The 26,366-nt window shown below is 33.4% G+C and overlaps 1 protein-coding gene across 1 annotated transcript in view; it reads right to left on the reverse strand.

The window, feature by feature from the left end:
- The window catches only part of LOC149234371 (sodium/hydrogen exchanger 8-like), a 384,605-nt gene that overhangs the window by 86,511 nt on the left and 271,728 nt on the right, over positions 1–26,366 (reverse strand). Inside the window, exons 4-7 of the mRNA XM_089461155.1 lie at positions 11,965–12,042; positions 11,693–11,850; positions 11,291–11,392; positions 11,068–11,185 (exon numbers count right to left, since the gene is read on the reverse strand). Coding sequence (XP_089317281.1) covers positions 11,068–11,185; positions 11,291–11,392; positions 11,693–11,850; positions 11,965–12,042 — 456 coding nt within the window. The remainder of the gene's footprint in view (positions 1–11,067; positions 11,186–11,290; positions 11,393–11,692; positions 11,851–11,964; positions 12,043–26,366) is intronic.

A 26,366-nucleotide genomic window follows, 5' to 3' on the forward strand; every position in this document is an offset into this window, starting at 1 on the left:
GAAGGACCTGCTCCGATACCAATTGTTGGAAATAATACTGAGAAGGGGGGGGGATCAGTATTAGCAAGTCAATAATATTTCATTTCATATTTATATATGCTACTTTAGTTAATCAAACTTGTGTGTATACGCAACTGTATTTAAGGCAACTAGCGTATACCCTTCAAACTTATAACTTAGTTAATTCATCATATGTTGATCTTTAATCTGTGCATCAGAACCATATAAACAGTAACCAGGTGTAGTAAAAACAAAATAGACAATCACACACATGAACACAAGATATAAGGTGGAAACCCAATGTGGGTGAAAACCACCTGCTGCAATCGTCTCTATCTTCTTTTAATAAGAAACTTCTTTTTACAATTTTTGTACTGGTGCAGTCTTATACCAGTACGCAGGCTTCTACCTGCAGAAGGCTACAACCTTCTCTCATTCTCCAGCTTCTCTTGGAAGGGAGCTACAACCCCCTAGCTCTTGTACTAGCTGATGTGTTTACTAATATGTTGGTGCTGGCCTACAGAAGGCTACAACCTTCTCTTTTCTTCTAGGGACCACGTTTCATAAATTTTCAGACTGGATCCTTCAAATATATCTACATCAATCAATCTCCTTTGCACCAACCAAAATTGAATCAATCAATCACTTCTCAGAATGTTGTAACTAGAACCCAAGCTAGAACCCAAAACACCACAACAGCAAATAGAAGTATCTAAAGAATATTTTATTAGGTATACGCTACTTCAATGTGTCGAACCTACATACATACGCCGTTTTCTCAAGGAAAACCTGTGTATACATTGTTTTCATATGTAGAACCAGCGTGCATACACACCTTTGCTAAAGTGAACCTGCATACAGATCTGTAAATGATGATTTAAACTTTACAACAATTCCAGACATCAGTTATACCCAGATCATCATATTTACAGATTACAACATGCGCTAGTTATTCAGATAAAAGATCAAAACCACAAAAATATACTTCTCTTCAAGCCTTAAGATCTTGACCCATCAATAGAACTTATCCATCATCAAGTGCTCAGGTTCATCCTTGATTCAGATCCGGCCGTGCACCATAACCCAATAACCTATATTCTTGATCTTGCTCTTTGTTAGATATTCAATTCATGAGTGACTTTGTCTAATGATCTTCTCCTCCTTTTATATTCTTAGGCCTTACTCAATACCATGGTCCAAAACCACTTAGAATCAATACCTTGGACCAAATACCTGGGGTCAACACTTCGGAAAAGATACCTTGGACCAATACCATGGATCAAAATACCATGGACCAAATACCACAAACCAAAACTAAGTTTTCCAACATGTACGTTCCTTTCTTTCCGTGAAAGTGTGTGTGTATGCTATACACGCCTTTTGTTCTATGAACCTGCATGTACACGTGGCTTGGTCAATGGGGAACCTGTGTATACCTCTCTTTCTTCATTCTGTGAGCCTGGCCTATGATTTGTCATCTGTGTGAGTTTCCATCAAGGACAACACCTGTGTCATAGAGCCAAATCTGTATCATAATGCCAACACCAAATACTTCAAACTATGTTATAATATGGAAATATATATAAAAATAAAAAATAAGCTGACTTGTTCACTGCTGAGGGTCGAACATGTGACCACCATTACATAGTGTTCATGCCTTACCAATTCCACTTTATAGTGTGACTTTCAGTACAGTGTGGCACCAATTTATTTACAATTATAACACTACATCAGACAACCCCACATCAATCCTGCATGGCTCAACAATATTTGTGGCTCATCAGTTGATTAGGAGATGGTCATGCTGACAAGGGGCTCTGTTGAGTGGGGCATAAAACTTAGAGTTAACTGACCATGTGACCTTTGTAACATTTCCATATGAAAAGTCCTTTATGTTGACCATTAGATATTTTGGTTTGGCCCACAACCTACCATGTGACCACCCGATGTGACCTGGGGGTCACTGGTACTAATGATGCCAACATGATGTCATCATGCCACATGGAAAGTTGGCAACTTGAGAGTGTGCCAAGTGTCCCTGTTTTCAAACTTTTTTCCAAGCCAAATGTGCCAAATAACCATGCCATATGGTAGTCCTTGGTGGCAACATGTCATCCTAACGTCAATGTGTTAATGTGTCTATTTGACTGTGCTAATGAGCCACATGTCACTCGTCAATAGGTCTATGTCATCATCAAATAAGACATTACCATGTGCCATCATTCGATTCGTCATATAGTGCCACTTAAACTTCACACATATTCATTGTCATCTAAATGTTGAACCATTAGGAGTGTCATTGATTAGCCTAAGATATGAATGTTGAGATATGCATGCCATTCAATGACATTAACTAGTATATAATTCTATGTGCTCTGGCCATTGATATTCTCTCTCAATGGCGGGTCCACTCCGAACATGCACACCTATTAACTTGTATAATATTTGGGTCTTTTCCCTAAAGTTTCAATCCTTCAATTATTATTGAAACTTCAATTTTCCATAAATTCTCATCCAGGAGGGGTTTTTTAGAGTAGGATATACCATTGAGAAGGTACCAATGATACCTACACAACATTATATTTCTAGGGTATTTAGAACATCATAACTACATCAAAAACTCAAATAAATTCAAGCACCTTTAACTTCTATTGATGAGAACCTATAAGATATCTAACAATCATATTACTTCATAAAGAGCCTTTCTACTTCTTTGGTCATAATAGATGGTATTGTTGCTACCCTATACATCCCATTTGACATAAATGACATCTTGTTATCACCAATGGCAACAATAAGTGTAACACTTAGATCTATTTCCTTCTATACCATTAGTCCTCAATTCATACTTTCAAAGTTCTTCTGGACATTACCTGTACTTATACATTCCTAGGTAATTAGCACCTAGATCATGTTGATCTTGTCTTTACAAATATTACAAGATCTACAGTATTACTCCATTTATTTTTTCTTGCTTCTCCTTAACTCTGACAATCTTCTCATTGTCAGCCTTACAACTTCTCAATCCATCCCCTAAACTTCTAAGGGTGTCCAACCAATTAGGGGAGTCTTCTTCTCTCCTCTTTCTCACTAACTCTTATACATAACCATGATGAGACCTATCAATGTTTTATTGCACCATTCTACTTCTCATTCCTTTACCTTCTTGAGATTATTTGGTGTCTTCTTATATGCTATTACACACACATAGTTGTTAGCCAAACTAAAAATAAAAATAACATATTTAGCCATCAACTTACCTTATTTGTAATAAGCATGTTGATGTGAGGCTATCTAAAACACCAATTTTCAAGTTCGTATGCTAGTTAGAAAAAAAATAGATCAACAATATATCCTTCCTAGTATCTATCAATTCAAACTTTTGTTATCAACACATGTAGGCATACAACACACAATCTACAACAAGCGCATGTTTTCAAACATCAAACAATCATCCTCTAAATTACATAGAGTGTGGTATTCTACCATATAATGGAAATCAATCTCATTTTCCAAGGGTCCAATATTGAATTCTTGCTCTTTTTCACACTACTTTGTAATAGAATATTAAACATTTATCCTCCTAGGCCCATTCAGTTTGATTGTTGAAAATGGGCACTTTGATACCACCCTATAATGGTCCCTCCCACCCCCTTATACTTCTTGGGCTGATGGGAGGTGTTTCTTTCAACTAACCTGACCTCGATGGTCTCATTATGGATATGGGATTACAAAATTTCCTTCCTTCCCAAAGTTAGCATAATTTACCTTGGGTGACACCACAACGTTCATATTGTCAAGAGCTTACCAATGATACAATTTTTACCTCAATTCAACTCCTAGATCGAAATTTACACTCTTTTAAATATTAACCAATTAACTCTTGTCACATTGTCACATTTTTCCATGTGGAATCCACGTGTAGCCCAACTGGCCCTGCCATGTAATTCATGATCCTTACATGGACACAGTAACACATTCGTGGTGCTTTCCATGTAAGTCTAACTCACAAGTCCCACCGAGCCCAATCTCTTTATGAAAATCCACAATTCCCTTTATATTTTACCACAAGGGATATTTGGGTCTGCACATAGTTTTCACTCGGAAAGTGTCCTAAACCCTCAAATCCTTGGATATAATCAAATGAACACATCTCCTTGAACATATCTATACATGGTGCGCATCCGGGTCTCTACGTGTTTGTGCCTTGTCCTCACCCATGTCTTGTATTCCTAGACACATCCACCACTTAACCAAACATCTAGCCTCACACCAAATGTCTTCCTCTCCCTTTGATTTTTTATTTTTTGATTTTGATTTTGATTTTTGTAACACAAAGGAACCCAACAACCCACTTGACACGTAACTACAAGTAAACCTATGGGGGGATACAATATTTCCTCTTCCCTGTAGTCTAGGTCACAATAGGGGGGATTTGAACTTGGGTCTTTCGAGTTTCAACAATTTCACATTTCTCATATTAACCAATTGAGATGGTCGTCAGGACCACTCCCTTCATATTTCATATAAAATCCAACTTCCAATAATTTTGACTTTTGCCTTCAGGCACCCAAATTGGCCCCACCCCAAATTTAACCCTTTTTACTTTCTCTCTACTCTAGTTGTCTAAACTAATCCAAATATGGTACTTCGAAGAAAGTTCACAAGCACAATTTCTTAAAATTTTGAAACCCTAAGCATATATGCTAGACTTAAACAAGTTTAGGCTGGATACAAATTTTGCGAAGGTTTGATCTAGCCCCAGATACAAGTTGATTCCCATAGCATTTTAGACTTGGAAACTCTAGGTTCTTTTACCATACCTTCCCTAGATCTTAGTGTTTCTTATAATGCTAACATCTATAGAATTAATATTTTATTCAAACAAAATCATTCTAGAGACAAACTAAACCATAACATAATTTATGAACTTATAGTCATGCCTACCAATAGGCACTAAAACAAACCAAACTAGAGCTACCAATGCCCTATAAATTCTCATACAACAACAACCAACTAAACTAAATAATGGATTCCACATAGATTACCAAATTTGTTGATAGTTCTTGCATTATACCATTCACAATCCTTTACCAAGAAGGATAATCAATAGTCCATAAGCACAAAGATCCATGATGTACATAGCATATCAAACCATGAAGTTCACACATAGTGTAACAATTAGTTAATCATGTCAACAATCAGACATACACATATAAATAACTCCGCAGTTCAGGAATATATCAAAAAACACAGGCTTTGAAAGCCCTTCAACCATGAAGACACTCATATCAATATTTTATTATAAAAAACTAAGAATATCACATTCCTCCATTCCTAATGTTGTTACATTCATTGTTATAATACATAGCATCATCATTCATCATTCATAGTGCAATAGGTATACTAGTGAATATACTTATCTGATTAACTTAAATGACTGGAAATTGAGGGAGGGACATCAACTCTCCACCAAACCATCAGAAAACTACATTGCAATATTTCTTGCAGTTGAGCACCCCAAGTTGGATTTAGAGTATGAGGAGTTAAGTTCTCAGGTGATATTCACACCAATCTAGTTAACTAAATCACATGGGAACCCACAACACACAACATCTACACCTAAAAACTAGGAGTACAAAGCATATAGTGTCTCCACCCACTAAAAACTTCAAGGATCTAGAGCACACAATGTTCCTCCTGCAAGACCTTGCAGTAGTCCAAAGCACATAGTGTCTTTGCTAGTCAAACACTACACAGATATAGAGCCCAAAAATGTCTCCACCTGATTCACACTACATGAATACAAAGCCCATAATGCCTCAACTTGCTGACCCATAGGAATCCAAAGCACACCATGCCTCCACTTGTTAGTTTTCATGGGGATCCAAAGTCCACCCTGAGTGTCTCCACCTATGAGCACACCATAAGAAATGTTAGAGTAAATAGTGTCTCCACCTACTAAGTAGGAATCCAGAGTCCATGTGGCTCCACCTTCTCAACACAACAAGATTCTCTTTAGACCTGATCCTTAGTGTGCTTCCAAGGATACACATGCACTACATCTCCTTTTACTTTCCAGTAGAGAGTCCTCTCACTCTAATGTCTTAGTGTAATTCTGTACTTTCGATAGTGTTCCACTCTTTGTATGATCTCTTGTGTGCCTTTCATAATCATTCTCATTGGAGATGTGTGTCTATAAGAATATTTATTTGTATACTAGTGCCAATGCCTTCTCCCTTGTGTGTTGAATTCCACAACATGTCCCATGAGTCAGGGATTGTATGGGGTTTTTCTCCTTCACTCTAGATTGCCCCATACTTTTATTCAATGTTTGCATTAGAAATGTCATTAATTAACGAGGGAGATAGGTGGTGAAATAAATAAAGTGACTTGGGTTTATAAGCAACTCCTCCTCTTCAAACCCCTGAATCTATGTCCACTCCTCCAACCCATTCAATGTTTACATTTTCAAATTATTTTCATGAATTACAGTTCATAGTGGCATTTACAGGAGGGTTAACAAAAAGGGTTGTCACATTATAGACATTTTCATTGTCTCTTATAGAAGTGAATTTTTATGAACTTCAACCTATGCTAGGAGTTCAAGAAGTTGTCATTAAAGGGGGAGGGATAGGCTTTGATGCCTCGTTCCTTCACATTTTATGTCACCTTTGAAATCCTTCAATCATATCCCAAGTTGTTCCTAAAGGAGGATGTTAGGATATTTAGATACTTAGGAATTAGTTAATCTCAACTTGGTCAAATGTGTCTTTAAGTAAAAGTATGTTTCTTTAGTATGCAGTAGTTGCATTGTAATCTAACAATCACGATATGTTCTATACATAAAGTGATTTGACGACTCATATTCTCCTTGATACTAATTACCATTAATATATGTCTTAACAGTTGATTGGTCCATGGTCTCTTTTTAAATATCATGCAGGGTCATTGTCGATGATCCCTTGTGAGAGACTCTCTTATGTACAATTTTTTTTTTTCATTAATAAAATTGTCTCAAATGGCCACATTGGCAAAAATAATTGTAACTCCCATTGAATACTCAATACCATGTGCTTAATTGTGAGAAACTCTATTATGTACATTTTTTTTTTGCATTAATAAAATTTCCTCAAGTGGCCACGTTAGTTGGGGTCATAGAGTATTTCACTCTTAGATGGTTTTAATTTTGTAATAACACTAGTGTTATGATCTTTAATCTCGTTATGTGAGTGGTTTTTGAAGGTGTTTGCCCTATCTAGAACACCATGTTTTCCCGAGCAACTCTAACAGTGGTTATCCATTAGTAATTGAAATATGTTATCCTACAAAAAAAACAAACAAGAATTTTGAGAACTAGGTACTAATATTATGAAAAACAGTTCAAAGCCACCCTATACCTTGCAAATGCTATAATCAATCCAAGATTTGATATACTGCAATTTCATAGGATGAGGTTAACCAAACAACCAATAGGAGAAAAGACACATGTAACAAGAACCATTTTATGATGCAAACAAACTTGACAAGACTACTACCATATTCAATCATGACTGCAACATGAAGTGGAACAAAACAACAAGCAATCAAGCAAGAATCACCCATTCAAACAACAAAATGCAATGTGATTCAAAACCAAGAGAACATATTCCATAAATGAAGCAATAAAAAGGTTTGATTTGAAATTTTTTAGGAACAACCCCAGGCACTAGACTTGGGGGATTATTGATGCCTCAATAAACTGGTCCAGCTATTTGTGATCTCTCAGTGACTATATTACTACTTGTTTTCTACTTGGTGGTCCAAATAATTTCTTTGCTATAGTTACTTGATGATAATGTTACTAAAATCCTTTAGTCTTTCTCACTATAAATTTGGTATCACCTTACAAGTATACCATCTACTGAGAAAGAGAAATTTACATAACTTATTTTCTATTCTAAAACTAAATTTTATATATAATTATAGTATAGAAAATGAATAATTCTTCAAGTTCCATAAGACCAATAAAAAAATTAATTAATTAATTAATTAAATCAATTGATTATACTCTAAAATATGTTTTTATAAATAACAATTTAAACTAAAATCACAATAAAATTACTCATTTGTTTTTAAAATAATTTAAATACTTAATATAAATAATTTATAAAATTTAATGATTCTCTCATTCATATATATATGATTAATGATTACAACATTTTAATACTTATTCGACATCTTAAAAATATCATCGCCCTTTGATATAAAAGCCTCAACTTAAATTTATATGTTTTTTTATGTAAATATTTCTGGTATTACTATCGAAAACCATGGAATTTACATGAAGTTTTGCTGTTGAGATTAATGAAAACTTTGAAAGTACCACAATAGTAAAAGACCTTGGCTATGAAAACCAAAATTGGGGTCATAGTAAACGCACAGGTCTTTTCTGGGGGAGAAATATCATAACACGTGGGTTCATATTAGGGGATATATATTGAGGAAAATATGACATAATATATTAGGGGATATATAGGGGGTAATGGGTTTTTATATTGGCAAATATAAAAATTGGAGCTCAAAGTTAATGAAAAAATAAAAAGGGGTATAAAAAATGTTAATGAAGGAATGGATACCTACAATATCTAGCGAAAGTAGGGGTTTTTTTAATTGGGAAGTTGTATTGGGTTTATATTGGCAGGGGGTTAGATAATGTGATTTTTAGAGGTATTTTCCAATATGTAGTCAAATTAAAGGTATTGTTTAATATGCCACGAATGCACGTGATATGTCAGAGGTTCATTGAGTGAATCCCCCGTGAGTAGATGTATAAGACCTAGAAATTGGCAAACACTATGACTGTTCAACTTCTTATCTTCCCCTATTCAAAATTGATATCTGGTCAAACTGAGACAAGTACTAGAAACAATACCAAATAGTAAAAAAACATAGATGCCATAGAAACATAAGTAGTAAAGCTAAAATCTTAGTAGACTAGTCAAGGATGATGACTGTAGATCTTGGAAAGCCAACTTCATGTGAATTGTTCACTGGTGGGTCTGAGTTAGCATGAATGGAGTTGATAGGGACCACGTTGATAATGGATTCCACTTTTTCATGGCCATTTGATTCATTATCAAGATTTATTGCAATATACCTTTCCAGTCAGTTTAGTCGTACAACTATATTATCCATGTTGTAGCCGATGTCTTTCATAATTATTTGATGTGTTCCTTCCAAAGAAATATCTTGTAATTATCAATTTGTTTATCTTTGATTACTGTGTTTAACAAGGTCTCCAACTGACGATGAAGAGTGATGGAATGCGAGAAGTGAAAATATCTCTTTCTGAATTACTAGGGTCTAGAACCCATTTAAGACAACCTCCACTGATCTCAAAGCCCGAAAACTATTGTCGGTCACCAAATTCTTTAGCCTCTAGCCTAAAAATTTCCTTCATGACCTCCATTGGAGGAACCTCAAAGAAGTTGGTGATGGACTCACAATCGAAGAGGCATCAGTCTGTGGTGGAAGAAGACCCAAAAATGCCTCCTAGGTGAGTCGACTGTCATTGTTTATGTGCCATAAAGTCCCTACAAGAAAACCACTAACTAGACTATAATTGACCACCATATATAATAGCAACTCGGTAAGTAGATTGGGGGAGTGTAGCTGCTGACGAGGACTAATTTACAACTCGACATAGAAATAATGACATTGAAGGATGATAGGGTGATATAGTTGTAAATGGCCACCCTGAAATGCATATGAAACTGATTATGGAACCCCAGGAGTAGACGCAAGTGGCACACCTTGGTACAATCTAAAGGATTATACATGAGAATTATTATATGAACCTTGATGTGTTTAATGTGAATATATACCTTAAATTTAGCATGGGCCTTAACAATAGAGAGAAACATATGAAGTTGAGAATCCTTGGAGACTAACTCAAAACTAAATTGAGAAGGTGCTTGAGTACCAAACCCCACAGGAAAGGACCAAGCAGTTAAAAGAGACAGCAGTGAGATCAGAACCTTTTAGGGAAGTCATGGAAAGGATGACGACCAACTCAAACACTGGGCCTGACCCAGTGTTATGCATAAATAAAATGAAGAACATAGATGACTGTCGACTAAATACTCAAACTAGAATGACAAAAAAATTGAAAGAGTTTAAATAGAGGGAGTGAAGATAGCCAAATATATATCCAACCTCAAATTAGCGTGACAGGCCAAGATAGGGCCCTTCATCTCGATGCTAACCTAGGAGCTGCATAGTATCGAGCATCACGTTCCAACACAAAGTAATTTCCTAAGCTCTGCCACCAAGTGAACTGAGTGGGAGCTTTATATAATCGGTGCTACATGGATTGCCTGAAAGGGGTCGTGAAGGTAAGTAGATAATGGTGAAGTTCAAAGGCCAAGTGTCTGAGAATGGACCGGGACTCCACAGTTTGAAGTAAGAGCACATAATGTAATCATAAATGAGATAAATCTATTTGTTAGGGAGATCCCAGGAATTAATCAATCATCCATGGGGCAGGAGTGCCATTGTCGTAGGGACAAAAGGAATTGCAGTGTGGGAGGATCCTAGTGTGGTGGAGTATGGTATTGAAAGGGGTTGAACATTTAATAGGATGAAAAGGGTGAGGAGGAGGAAAGTATTGATGAGCCATGCCATTCCAGACACGTGGTATTCATGCGGGGTGATATGGAGGGTGCCTTCTGTAGTTAACCAATGCCACCAATGGTCCTGTTGAGAGGAGGGCATGCATGGCAAGAACGAGCAAGAGCATTTATAGTATGTCTAGTGGTGTGTGCTTGCTGAAGATGCAATTCTTGGTGGTTAGAAGATCTAAGTAGAAAGGTCACCCAAACCATATTAATATATTAACTATGATGACAAAATGGCCTTTATAAAAAAGATCTAATAAATCCATTCGAGATGTACACAAACACACATTATTTACGTTCAAGCTGAGAATAAGGCTAAAAGTTTTAAATGTTTGAAGCAAAATTTAAACACAAATATACATTTAAGAACGTAAATCTTATAATGCAAAATTGTGGAAAGAGAACGTACAGTGAAATAAGCTAAATATGTGGTAGAGAGCGTCAAAGTGATTTCCATCATTGCATCATTGAAAATAACTCCAAGCCACAAGAATGATAGAAGCCCAAAAGCAAGACCAAGAGCTACCCTGTATCATCAGAGATACACAAAATCCATAAGAATGGTGCACATAACAAAGTAACATAGAAAACAAAGAAGAGAATCATAGACTGAAAATGAAAATGATACATACGCTCCAAGAGTGACTCGAGACAAGAATATTATCACTTTCCCCATATTGAAAGGAACACCAATAACCATGTGAAAGAAAAGCCTATACAAAACAATGGATGTCCTGCAAATATAAATATTAAAAATATTTCATTGCTCAATATTGCACAAAACTCCCACCTTGAAACACGAGACTCAATTATACGGAGAGCATAAAAAACTAACTAGTCTTTCAAGAAAGAGAAGGGTTTGGGTTATACAAAATCACAAACAAAAGAGTAATAAAAGCTAGAAGATTTGTATTTCCTAACCAATACCATCAATTTCAAAACATAGAAATAGGTTTTAAAGAAGTCAAAAGCACTGCATAAATAAATGTCTTTGTATTTAATTTTAGTGCTCGAATTGAAATAAGAATACCAACCCATCATTAATAATAGATTCTCCTTCAATAATAGTATTCAGTTTTTTGCTAGCACCAAGTTCCTTTAATAAGGCTATAACTGATATAGGATCTGTGGAACTAAGCAGACCTCCCAGCAAGAATGATATCTTCCAGTCCCAACCATATGGAAAGAAGAACTGCATTAAAAATAGTTATGAGTTAGAATTAACATATATTAATTATTTTGAATTAGCTAGCAAAAATATCACACTACAAAACAACCACAAAGATATATATGACTATCTCCTTACGTGTATAGCAGTACCAAGGGAAAAAGTTGATATCAGCACACCAGGGCCAGCCAGTAGCACCATTTGTACAAAACATTTCTGTTACCATAGCAAACATGATGGAGTGAAGTAGATATAATAACAAGCATAGTTAAAGTTAAGTAAATATCACACCGTACAGAGGGAATAATCAAAGTGTACAAGATATACATATAGAGATATACAAATAGAATATATTTTAAATTGTTACATTAACTTAAATGTGATATAAAAAATATTTCCTATTCAAGTTCATATAACATAAATGTGAAATATATCAAACACGTAAAAAAGATATTAGATATTTCATATTAAAGAGACCGTTTATATTATAGAGACTTAAGAATGAAATGGTTTTGTATTCATTAGAAATTTTCTATCTTCTCTAATATAATATATATAACTATATTATATAATATCATATGTATAATTATTCCTAAAACACGTTAGTTCGTAAGTGTAGTGTGTTAAATCCAAAGAAAAATAACTCCATAATAGTAAATAACAGTAAATAAGAGAGACAAAGATTAAATAATTACGTCGTAAGGCATTCTCTCTGAAAGGAACTCCCCACAATGTCTCGTTATGGCCCTTAGATCGATTGTTAGACGATCAAATAATCTCCAGCCATTGGATCATCAGCAAAGAATGTTGTAGTCGGTTCAGAATATTGGAATGTCATAGGCGGTTGAGAATATTGCATTTTGTAGAAACTCTTTTCGTGATGTTTTCCAACCTTAAGAAAGTTGTGTCTCAATGACTTTGCGACAGTTGTGACTCCATGACTTTGAGACGGTTGTGCCGTTAATGATAAGCCCCCTGCACATCCTTGGCGAGTCACAGCAAGGAGGAATTGCGAATTCCATCATTTCAATACCATGCCAAAGAACTCATTTGAACTCGCGCTTGCCAAAAAAATGCTCTGCAACAGAGTCCATCTCCATGAGATGCAACAAAGTCCCTCTCCATGAGGAGGCGACAAGGGGAAAAATTTTGGGCACAAATTTCATTTGCACTGGTGGTTTTACTAGAGTTTCGTAAAGGTTTTACTTCTTTATGTTTCAAGATTATTGTAATTGTTATTCTGTTTTGATTTTATAGGAGTTGGTGCAGTTGTCGGAGGGGGTTAAGTCGATAATTGTTGCAGACCAGTTGACTTGAAGACTTTGGCTATCAAGTTTCATCCAGCAGCACGACATCATGTTCGAGTCTGATAGAATAAAAATCATTATTTAAAGAAAACAAAAAAATTCCTTCATTTTGGGAACCTCATGCCAAAGAGAAAATTGGAAGGAAGGAATTATTAATAGCAACCACAGTGTATTTGTTCCTCCCAACACTGATGCATAATCATGCACTAGAAATGTTTTCTTTCTTGAACATGCCCTCCCTGGGTTGTGCGACCTTGAACATTTTCCATAACATGTTTCTCAATCCGAACAAGAGAGTGAATAAGTTGTGCAAAGAACGCATATTCACTAATAATAGCCAATGTTATTTGGTTATGTTCCTTGGTAGCACAAATAAGAAGAGTAGCTCTCATTGTCTTTTATTTTTATTTTTTTCTGGGTTTGCAAGTACAAGTGCAGCCTTAAATTGTATATATTTTTGTTAGTGGTTATGTTGATGTTTGGGATAGAGTGCATGTGTAATTAAATTTTTCCTAATTATATTTTCTTTAATATTTGTAATTACATTTCTGTGTGTTTTTAAAAGTTTTTGGTGCTTTTGAAACAAAATGTAATGATTGCATGATCGTGTCTTCCTTTTAAAGGAATATCAGCAAGTAATTTTGTGTTGTTACAAAATGTTGCATTGACTCTTGTTTTTTGTCCACTTCAAGACAGTGAGTTTGAAGCCATCCACAAGATTGTAGGCAATTTTCTAAGGCATTTGTCAACTTACCTTAGAGATTTGTTGGGTTTTCGGTATGGTATCTTCTTTGTTGTTATTGCTTCCTAAAGACTGTTATTGTAAGATAAATTCATTTAATAATATCAAATTTACCTGAAATATTTGTAAGAATTCTCACTAATTGATATAATTAATTGATTCTAAGGGATTTTATGGGATTTAAGGGATTTTAACCTTGAAAAAGTTTTTGAAAGGGGCAAGAATCTGCTTGAAATTACTAGCTCCTCTCATGTGGGAGTCACATGTCTAATGGTCATATAGACATTTTTCCATTAAGTTGCATTAATTAGAAATATTCACTTAGACCATTAGTAATGATGATGAAATGTGCAATAACATAATTTTCATTTTTAATTGCATTTTGTTGATTGTTTCAATGTAGTTCTATGTCTTTTTAGTTCAGTCCAACCCTTGGCAAGCTTGTCAAAGGAATTGGTAGCAATTCAGTTAATGAATTTTGTGCATATTCTTATCTGCATACATACACATTTCATGGCCATTCCAAACAAATTGGGGTTAATGCATGAGCCCTCTTCAAAATATATAGTGAGTTATGTCAGTAATCCTCGAAAAAGGATCGAAATTTTAAGGAGTTCTCTCTACAATGTATAGTGAATCTTTTTACAATTCCCAGGAACCTGTTAGCCTGGCGAATACTCTGGAATGTAGTATGTAATTTGAAGAAATAATATTTGATGTCAGAATTAAATTATCTCAATGTATAGTGAATCTTTTTACAATTCTCCAGAACCTGTTAGGCTGAAGAATCCTTTGGAATGCAGTATGTAATTTGCAGAAATAATATTTGATGCCAGAATTAAATTATCTCATGCATTTGAAATATTTTAAGTGAGTCTTTGTTTTACAATATTAACATCAGTGATTAAACAAGCAATACCTTTAAAACATTCTACAAGATTAAGATTATAATTTCCTTGAAAAGTTACAACAACTTTCTCTTTTTTGTGGTAACTTCTATTCGAATGATATTAATTTTTTTGATGAATTTTTCACCCTCCCCTCTCTCTTCATTATGCTTAAACACCTTTTCAGCTTCTAACCAATAACCCTGCTCCCCATACGCATCAATATTGGCAGCATAGTATTTACATTCCTCTAGCAAAATGGAACCTTTCAAACCATTTCAAACCATGCCCTTGTTTTCCTAAGCATCCCTAGATCTATATACAATAGATTGACAGTACTCATCAAAATTGTGTAATAAAATAAATTTTATTATTTTAAAGTTGTATTAGTTTTTTAAATAAATTTTATTTTTATTTTACAGGATATATTTGGTATAGAAAGTAAATGTTTGGGATTGTTGGTGTATAATTAGCGCATGCCATACATTTCAATAATGAATATTGCATGCAGTTTTGTTAATAATGTTTTTGTAAGTTTACTGTTAAAAAATTAGAATTAACCATATGTAGTGGTAGTAGGAAAGACCTTTTTTTTCACCATTTATGACTAAATTTTTTCAGTTTTTATGAAGAAAATTGATATTTAAAATTCTCTTTCAAGAGGTTTTAGTGAATATGTATTTAGAAAATATTATTTCCATGGTTTATAAATTACTCACAAAAATTTGATTCAAAGTAAAAATCCAGTGTCTATTGTGATGGGTTAGAAATGGTTTAAACTATTGACTTCTGTATTTTAATTTTCCCCTAGCTTTTGAATACATTTCAAACTCTTTAATTGGGTTCATGGATTTTGAATGCTTAGGATTATTGACCTAAATTTATGTATTATTAATGTCTTTTGCAAAACAACTCTTCACAACCACTATAAATAAAATGGACACTAAAATCTTTGAAGCCCACAATATTTAAAATTTTTATATCAATAACATTATTAAATAGACTAATAACATTTTTCTTGAGAAATTTAAATTTTATAAATTCTCAATATAAACTTTTTAAATTTTCTTATAGTGAAAAATGTATTGTTAAAATTTCAATCATTGTATTGTTAAGTATTTTTAATATATATATATATATATATATATATATCTTGTTTTGGTGGCAGGGGATTTTGTTCTTCAAATTATCTATGGTATTTATTTTAAATATTAATTTCATCATATTACATTTAAATAAATATTTTATAAATTAGAATTTAATAATTATTTTATAAACTATTAAAATTTAATAATTTATTTAATAATAAATTCAAATGATTCGTTAATTTATGTGTTAAAGTAAATAGTTCTAGAGTATCCAACATCTATATCACGTATATCAGATCTTTTTCATCAATACTATTCTTCAATATGATTTTCAATATGCTACTTCTTCATCTATACTATTCTTCAATATTCTCTTCAATATGCTACAACTTACGGCGTTTCCTTTGCAACATGTGGTGCAATTGCTAGTATAACCTTTATATTTAGAATCTCGAAAAAACAAGAAATGTTCATGGGGCCTTTTGTGAGGGCCTTTTACTTTTATAGATAGTTTCTTACTAAAAACACTAACTATATTTTTTTCCATTATTATTGAATATCAACTTTTTAATGGGGCTTATTTAAAATATATGATTCATTATTACCTTATGGGCCTTGCCTTATTCAAAGAAAATGGAGTCAAGACATTAATTACATAACCTGTAAGCTAATATAAAGCGGGTAAAGCGGGCAGGTTAGGGTAGGGCTTTATTACTACATAGACCAACACTTTTTCTCAAAGTCCCAAAGATGGGTCCTAGCCTTGGGAAACTTGAGAGGTTAGCCACTATAACCTCACCATCTATCCCCTACACTTTAGACTCAAGAAAAGTTTCCTATTCAACGAGTCTTCCCTATAAGTTAACTAGGTTTACTTTATGCAATGGAAGTGTGAGCAAGAGAACCTAGCCAATGGAAAAAATGATGTAAATGTGAAAGATGTGTTTTGGGTGATGAATGAATGAGAGAAAAATGCCCATCTTACTTGGGTTATGAGGCCTAAACTACCCTTGAATATTTTTTTACTTATTTTTTGTGTTTGAAGTCCCTAAACATATTGGAATATTACTTGATGAGCATCAAATTAAAAAATCTAAACTATCTAAGAGTCATTGGGAGGGTTATAGAAAAGTTGTGTAAAATGACCAAAAATTGTGTTGTACAACAAAGAGGGAAAATTGTTCAAATTTTTCTTGTTAAAATGCACATCAGCTTAAGGGAAATGCATTCTCATTGGTGAGTATTATATGATTAGATGATAGATATATAGGCTACCGGGTAACTCATTCCTTGAGATATGTACTCCTTAAAGCAAAAATGTATGCTCAAAATCGAAATTATGTGTTTTTTAAATGAAAATAGAGCACCTTGGAAAATCCATGCCCTAGAGTTAACAATGAGGCCTTGCATTAGGATTTGCATGATAACTTCCTGAAATCATAATGTTAATTAAAAATGATATATTTATATGCATTATGTACATTATGAACTTATGCACTTTCATGAAAAGCATCGATGAAAATGCATGCCCTATTATGAAAAAAATGCACACTCTTAGGTGAAAATGCATGTTGAATGCATGGAATGGTTTTCATACATGTTAATCCAAGAATATGCACACTTTTCTAATGACAAATACTTACTTATATTATAAAAATGGTTGCCCTTGACATAATGTGTAAACATATAATAACATAAACCCTAATTCTTCCTTAGCCAAATGAATGATCTTCATGGGAAGAAAATTGAAAATGAATGGTGATCCATTATGAGATAATGAAGCTGGTATGACAAGGATTATAGCAAACATGAATACAAGCATGATAAGTTGTTTTAAACATATTTATTTATAGGACCTAGATACATTTTTTATAAGTTGTAACCTAGATTCATGGTTGTACAATATCCTTCAATCATTTTCATTAAGAATTAACAAATAAAAAACATGGTCATAATGCCATGGATTCTATTATCAAGCAATATCATTTCCAAATATTTCAAGTTACAAGGTTCTAGAAAAGTTCTACATCCATCCAATTTTACATTTATCGTTATAAACAATTTGTCATAGGGAGTCCAATATTTAAATTATCAACAACATTGGAGAAATTATTAAAAATGATTAGGAAAATTTTAAAAATACAAAAACAATAATTTTTTTCAAATTTGTAAACTTCTAAGGTAACATAAACATCAAACAACCACTATATAAAATACATAAGAAGTAAAGTGGAACATCAGACATTGATATTGTAAATGATATTTGGCATGAGTCAAAAGTCCTAACAAGGTAAAAGAAAATCACTTAAAAATAAAAATAAATGTATCTCATGAGATGCTAATCTTGAGGCATCCATATAATACAAGGCTAATCATGATGCACACTAACATATCAATAATTCCCTCTATTCCCTTTATAGGAAAATTTCATCGTTGCTAGAAGTAGTAGGTGGGATGTGTTGAGCTTGAGTTGGATGTGGAAGGTGAGACTATTGGGGAAAAGATGGAAGATAAAGTGGGATGTCTTCCACCTCTCCCCTAGTTGCCAGCCTCTATGAAGTTGGTGGCATTGGCTACGACAAAATTTAACCCCCCCTCCCCCTTTCTCCATATTTATATCTCCTAGAAGTGGAGCATCCTCCAACTCCTTAGTGTCTTGATCCAACCACTAAGGTGCCTATTCCATCATAGGCCTTTCAATATCCACCCTCCATGAACTTTTGTTGTCAAGTGAATCCACTAAAATGGCATTCATATCAGATACATTGTTTATCTGCCTCACCCATAACTTGAGATTGTAGTAGACATAGGCCATGCCATTGAGGTGGTGAACATATAATGTGCATGAGGGTAATTTTTAATTAGAATATGATGTCCCATGGGAATATGCCTTAAATTAAATTAATTAACCTATCAAAAAATAAATAATATTAATTCGAAACTTTCTAACTTTTTATGTTTCTTGGAGTGTATATTTTCAAAGAAACTGCAATTGCACTAACGTTGTAAAGAGTTGCAAGTTTGACTTAGTACCCAAATGGAAAGTTTTTGCAACTCTAGGACTTTTCTACCATACCTCCCCCACCCCCAAGCATCTACAACAACTAAATGGAAAGGATTCAAATTTTAAAGGGAAGACAATGAGTTATATTTCAATTCTCCATTAAGTAACAAAAAGCTAGAAAGGAAATATATTGAAATTTGAAAGTTTCAAAATTGAAAGAATTTTTACTTGTAGCTTAACTGACATCCTTGCAGCCCTATCTTGGATATCCACATAATACCCAAATTTCCTTGCACTCAGATTATATATCTCAATTTGTTTGGAAATATCCAAGAATTCAGTGGAAGTCAACACCATCCTCTAAACACATTGGAAAAATCCATTTATGACCTCTACATCAAATTTAAATCGACATGCATAAGAATCTGGGGTTGAGGTAGAGCCCTGCCAAAAGAATTGGATGATGGAGAGTGTTGTTCCATTGGTCATCAATCAAAACCCATATCTCTTCTCACCTAGTGCATCTATCTTACCCCTTGTCCTCTATCTTACCCCTTGTCCTCATAGTAATAATGGATAGCTTCCTTTTCCCTATCCATAGCCCCTTAAAGTAGCCCATTTTAGGGTTCTCACCATCATCAAGAAAAGATCCTTTACCAAAGGTTCATTGATAGCACAAAAATCCTCCACTCCCATCCAAAAAAGGATAATTTTGTGGTAAGAATTTATCTTATGGATTTCCCATCCACTTTAGTGCCATAGACACAAGCATTCCACTCATCTAAGAGAAACATCATATGGAACTCCAACATAGAATTATAGAGAGATTGAAGATAAATAAAGCTAGTCGTGAAACACATGATAGCAAGATAAACGAACTCTTTGCCCCCCTGTGAGCTATCCCATGAGTGTTAGATCAAATCTATGATCGTAAATATATTTTGTAACACTCCTAGCTAACTCAACAATTTCCTTGATCCATGAAAAATTTCCCATGTTATTTAACATCAAATCTATGCAATATGTGGCACAAGAAGTCCAATCTAACCTCCAATACCTCTCCATGAGAAACTTTCCAACAGCATCATAGTTAGCAACATTGTCTATAGTGACTTGAACAAGATATTACGAACCTATCTCCTAAATGAAGTTATCCAATAACTACATAATAACTATGCATATTTAACATATCCATATACATCAATAGATTTGATAAACATTCCTCCCCTTGGAAATTAATCAAGAAATTAAAAAATGGACCTATCCATCCCATCTATCCAACCATTTGATATAACGGTGCACCCTTTGATCTCTTATGATTCCTTCAGCTCATCCAATCTCCTTGTGCAATTATCATCTTATACTTGAAGGAGAGACCCTCTAAAGTCATTATAAGAAGGGCCTTTGTACCCTAGACCAACAATGGTAGAAACTTCAAACATGGAATAGTAGAATGGGTTGTTGTTGGAAATGTTGAATGATATGTCACTCCATATAAAACATTTTACAAAATTGTCAGCCTCCTCCTCCTCATTTGATTTCATGATTGACCAAATAAAAAGTTTCCCCTAAGACACAAATCTTGACACAAAGAAAGGTGTGGACGTCGAGTGGTCAAACATTTCAAAATGTGAGCCTGACGATTAGATTTACCCGATTCATGAGAAGCTTGTAGATCTATTTTCAAGTTCAAGTCTCACTTCAACCTTTTGATCTCTCTTCTTATGCATTTGCAAAATGGATTGGTTTTCAATGCAGATAATTTATGGGGTGAATGTTGGGAAAATAACACAACCTCATTCTATTATGACCCTCATAGGGTAAACCATGCTCCCACATTAGATCTAATAGCATTTGCATTTTTATTCTTGAAATATGTAGACTCTAGAGCACTGATTAAATTTCTCAACTTATGGGACAAGAAAAAGGGGTTAAACTTTGAATACAAATCCACAAATGTTTCAATTAAAATACCCTAGCTATGTAAGTGTTAAATATTTCATTCAAAGAGGGAAAAAATAGATATATGTAATGAACATTGCATACCTTATACTAGATCTTGAAAAAACAAACAAAAGGAAGGATTTTCTTTTTACATCCCTTGAAATATGGATATGGTATATTGGAGTAGATCTCCACACCACAAATGCTTAATTGATGGCAAGGAAAACTATGGATTTCCCCTTGTTTTCTAGATGAAAATTGGTCACAGGGTTCATAATACTCTTAGTGCTCAATATTAGCACAAGAGAAAAACAAAAATATTTGTAAAAAACCTGAACCAAAACTTTATCGCATCAGCTTTAGCAACAACCCAATAATTTAACATCATTTCACCATAAATAGGAAATTATTGTGCTAATTTCATTTTTGGAAAAGTATCACAATAATATCAAGTGATATTATTGGAAACCTTGGTTTCAATGTTAATATTGTAATAATTATGATATTATCATGATATGTGCAAACTGAATCTATCTATACCTTTGCTTGTGCCATTGGAAACTTTAAACTCTTTACTGTGCAATAAGACCAAAAATTGTCTTGTAGGACAAATAGGTAATTTTTTTAAATTTTCCTACTTAAAATGGATGCCAGTTTAAGGGAAATGAAATCCAATTGGTGATTTTTGTATGATGAGACGATGGACATATAGGCTATTGAGTAATGTGTTCCTTAATATGACATATGTTTTCCTTGAGATTATGTAAAATGACTTAACAAATTATTTACAATTTAAACCACTAAAATTGAATGAGTTCTAAGAAAAAGCTATATGTAGATGTAAAAATATAAAATACACATTCTCCATAAATCAAATTGGAGGTGAACAAACTCTAGGCATGTATTTTTCTTTCCACCAATTTTATCCTTGGATTCATTAAAAGCTCATAAATCTTTGTGCATAGAAATCATCCTTTTTGGAGTGTAAATGCACCCCTAATTGTAAAAACATCTTATAAATATTGTAATCAACAATTTACAAATTAAATATAAATGATGGAGGCTTTGCTAAATTTGGGCATGCATTTTCATAAAGCCAACTTTAACAATTTTTCCCTTTCATTTTACAAGGCAAATTTTATATTTTATGCACAACCAGTAGGTTATTTGTATACAAATTCCACTCTAAGGCTATATATAGGTGAAAAATCATAAATCACACCTTCTACAAGTTGAAAAATTATTGGTTTGAAAAACAATAATTGTACATGCAAACGATACATACACAATCTACAAATGTAACATTTGTCGAATTACCTCCACAATCGTAATTTTCATACCATGAGCATTCATAATCCAATATATGGATAAATTGTATATAACTACCATTCACATTCCCTAATTAAGAAGGAAGCAAAGGAGGTAAAAGAAAGACCCCAAGTTTGGCTTCAACAAAGTTTACTCAAGTTGCAAGTACACAACTCATCATAGCTAGCATGGTTGATATATTAGATATTTTAGAAGTTGAATATTTAATAAAAGATAGATTATCCTAATCATATCCTAATAATATTACTTATCCATGGTGATACAGAGGCCATGTTATTGAGTCATAAGGAAACAAGACTTCAAACCTCAAGCCCAAAATTGTTAGTCAAAGAAAGGAGTGTATTCAGAGAGGTATTTATTTTACTATTTATCACTAGAAAAGTAGCATCTATATATATATATATATATATATATATATATATATATATATATATATATATATATATATATATATATATATATATATATATATATATATATATATATATATATCAAAGAAAATAAAGTTTTAAATATATAATTTAAAAAGGCTCTTCATTGTAAAATTATCCAAATTCATATAAATTTGTCAATTCTTTTGATCTATAAGACCACCATTTTTTTCTTGCATGTTAATCCTAACATCTATGTCAACAACAAGTGGTTGAGAAAACCCCACCTTTTGTAATGATATTCATATTCTAGCAATTCCTTATAACCCTCTCGCATTCATATATCAATGCTAGTATAGTTACATTGTTAGGCGACTTTCTGATTTATTAGAGAATATTTTTCAAATCCCCTTGGAATATGCTCTCACACTCATATTCCGTAATATTTAGAGAAAGAAAATGCATAAATTTCATGTTCAATACATTTTTCAACAATGTAGGATTCTTGAACCCCACTATTCACACTATTAACAAGAAGATCTACAACATGGGGTTTGAAGCTGCTAAAGAATTAGTATTCAATTTTTACAATTGATATATGAATTAAACATTGGAATAAGAATGGTTGTTGATAATTTAGATCCACCCTTGGGAAAAGGTCTAAAAATCAAGAGATTTTTCTAGGAATTAAATATCCCAACACCAACTAGAAATGCAACCAAGTAACAACTCAACATGCTCAATAGAGCATAGAAATTTTCTATGTATATCTAAGAAATATACCACATATTATAATGATTGAGATGAGTAGGATTCAAACTCGAGTCAATTTTCTCCAACAAATATTATCTGTGTGAATCTTCGTGGCCTTAGATTATAGCTAAAGGGAGACGATCAACATTATATAGAATGCACATCAATTATTCGTTAGCCCCTAAAATACCATCTACCATGTATGTAATTTATGAACTCTTCTTGGCACCTCTCTTGCATGGTGATGATAGAAACAAACATAGCTTGTGGATTTAACACCACTCTTTGCATTAATATTATGTATGGACTTCACCATCACCTTTGGAACTCCATCTAGTGATCCAAATTGGATCATTATATTATTTTTAATCCATGTTGATTATTTCAAAGTGGAAAAATTGGAGGAATTATCTCACATGACAATTTTTACTAGTAGGTCCCAATTTGGTGAGTTGGGGTCTAAAATAGTTCATAGGTAGTTTAAAGCATTAAATGATATTTTTTGTGGATAAAATATTTTCCTTTAACATCAACACCCCCTTAAGTTAATAAAAACTTGAAAACCTTTCAAATATGGAAGAAAGACCTCAAATGGAGTATGTATACAAAGTCATGCTATTAAGAAGTTGAGCTTCATGTTTTTACCACCATGATTTGAGAGGATGCCATGTCAGCCCGCATTGTTATTGGAAAAGGGGTAGTCATTTGATCGTAATGAATAATACTCTAGAAGAGTTAATATTTTAACTCTAGTTAAGAGTTGAAGGAGTCAAACTTAACCACTAGTTGGCTATCAAGCTATGTTATAATCTAATCACAAGGAGGAAAAGAGGTTCCATTCTATTCTATTTCATTTTAATCCATAGAGAAGAGAGAGAGAGAGAGAGAGAGAGAGAAAAGGTTTTGTGTTTTGTATCAACCCATGGGCCACATGTATCACTTCTTTATACTTGCATCCATTTCCATTCAGAGAAGGGCATAACATCCTCACATTCCAGTTGTATTTTCTCTCATAAAAATTTCCTAGATCATTTATTGTGTTATGGTTTCCAATGATTGTATTTTAGTTTGTTCTCTATTTTCAAAATTTTATATATTTTATGCATGAAAACAATAACTTAATAAATCTAGGGTCTAAGTAACCCTCATAGTATAGATTTCAAATTTAAGTATAATTTTATCCAATTTTTTGTGACAAACTATCCAGTGGAATATCCACGACATTTTATGAATCAAAATGGTATTATACCTAGGTTCATTTGGTTATATTGTGGGGAGTTATAGGGGATCTATATTAGTTTAAGTAGAAAGTCATAAAACCCTAGCCATGACCGTTCAATCTATTAATAACCATTAAAGGTTCTCAAGATTGGAAGAACACGTAGAAATTTGCTGCAATGTGAACCTATTTATGGAAACTATAGAAAATAAGATTGGAATCAGAAAATATGGAACTACCAACTCAGTAGTTATATTTGAGGGAAAATTGGGGGATCAAGAAGAACCAGAGAGGGAGTCTACGAAAAAAATGAAAGGAACTGCCTAGTTCAAGTGTTATGAACCATTCGCATTCTATACTCATGATGGAAGCATAGGTAAAAATCAAGCCATAGGAAGGTGATATTGGCTGTTTGAAGTTAAATCACGGGTTTCAAAAATTATAGTTTTATTCAATATTCATCACATAGAGGAAGAATAGAAAAAATATTTTCTTGTTTGAGACTAGAGGGTCATGTCTTAACCTAGTGGGAAAGCCATATAAAAATCATGAGGCTATAGGGGTATCCTTTAGTGACTAAGTGGAAATATTTCAAGGCTCTCATGAATTCTCAGCTCTACCCTATTGGGTATGTAGGGAACCAGTGGATATACTGGCATTACTTTAGGTAGAGGCATGGGTAGAGTGGACAAGAGGACATCACCAAAATTTAGGAAGATATAAATAATGTTATGTATCTACCCAAAGAACCTATACATACTCCATACGTATCTATATGGTATAGATATCCATCTGTGGAATAATGTGATGTTTTTCAAACCCAAAATGGTGGATGAGGCCTGTGTATAGTCACAACGCCTGGAGAACATAGACTTTAAGAAAGGAAAATCAAGTGGGTCAAAGAAGGAGCACTAAGAAGCTTCCATGGAGTGGAAAAATAAGTGGAAAGGGAAAAAAGAAAAACCTAAAACAGCTACAACACACTAGTGCAAAGTGTGAGGCCTTCAAATTGTGGTACTTAATGCATCTTTTTACCCATATGATGCCCTGCTTATTCCCTTGTTTTACCGCCTTATGAACTTATACCTTGCAATTGTACATTCTTTTGATGCAATAGTGAAGATTTGTGCTTGGTTTGTATTTTATCTAAGAAAACCTTTGTTATATGCATTTTTTAGGACTAATGTTTATTAAAATGTTTTTTATGTAGATTGTCTTGTTCCTGCATTGCATAGGGATCATGCACCAAGTATATGTGGACCACTTCATCATTCAAGCTTTCCACGAAGATAAATGATAGCTAGTGGTACAAACATGAATTTGTAACTATTTTGGAGCCTATTTGATAGTCATAGGTGCACTTATCTTCCACTTACCTATTCCTACTCTAAGGAGCAACATTCTTGCACCAATTTGGGGCTTTCATAGATTGGAAAATTTTTGGAAAAAACCGAAGATGGTTTTTTTCCAAAATAATGTTTTAACACTTCCACATGAGTAAAAATGTACCCAGGTCATATAGATGGATTTTTAGAAATTAATTAATGCTATAGCCCCAAATTCGCACAATTGTCAAACTAGTGAATTTCTCCTCTATTTCCATCCAGATGAGGATGAATCTCATAATTCCAAAACATGGGTTTTGTTGAAAATATGGAAAATTAGGTTTCCTCCAAACACATTTTCAAAATTTGTCATTTTTTTTAGAGTTACACAAGGTTCTTTGAGGTAGTTTTGTAAAAGAATGCAATTTTTTCCATAATTCTAGTATCATGCCCAAAATGCAAAATTATGCATCATATTTGTACTGTTCGATTATATAATGGTTGTATCAAATATCCTTTTGATAAAAAAACTATTATGATCTTATTTATACTTAATTTGGTTTGATCAAGG

The sequence above is a fragment of the Pinus tabuliformis genome, chromosome 8, assembly GCF_031772625.1.
Source record: "Pinus tabuliformis cultivar Carrire ecotype Pingquan chromosome 8, CPIR1, whole genome shotgun sequence".
Taxonomy (NCBI): Eukaryota; Viridiplantae; Streptophyta; class Pinopsida; order Pinales; family Pinaceae; genus Pinus; species Pinus tabuliformis.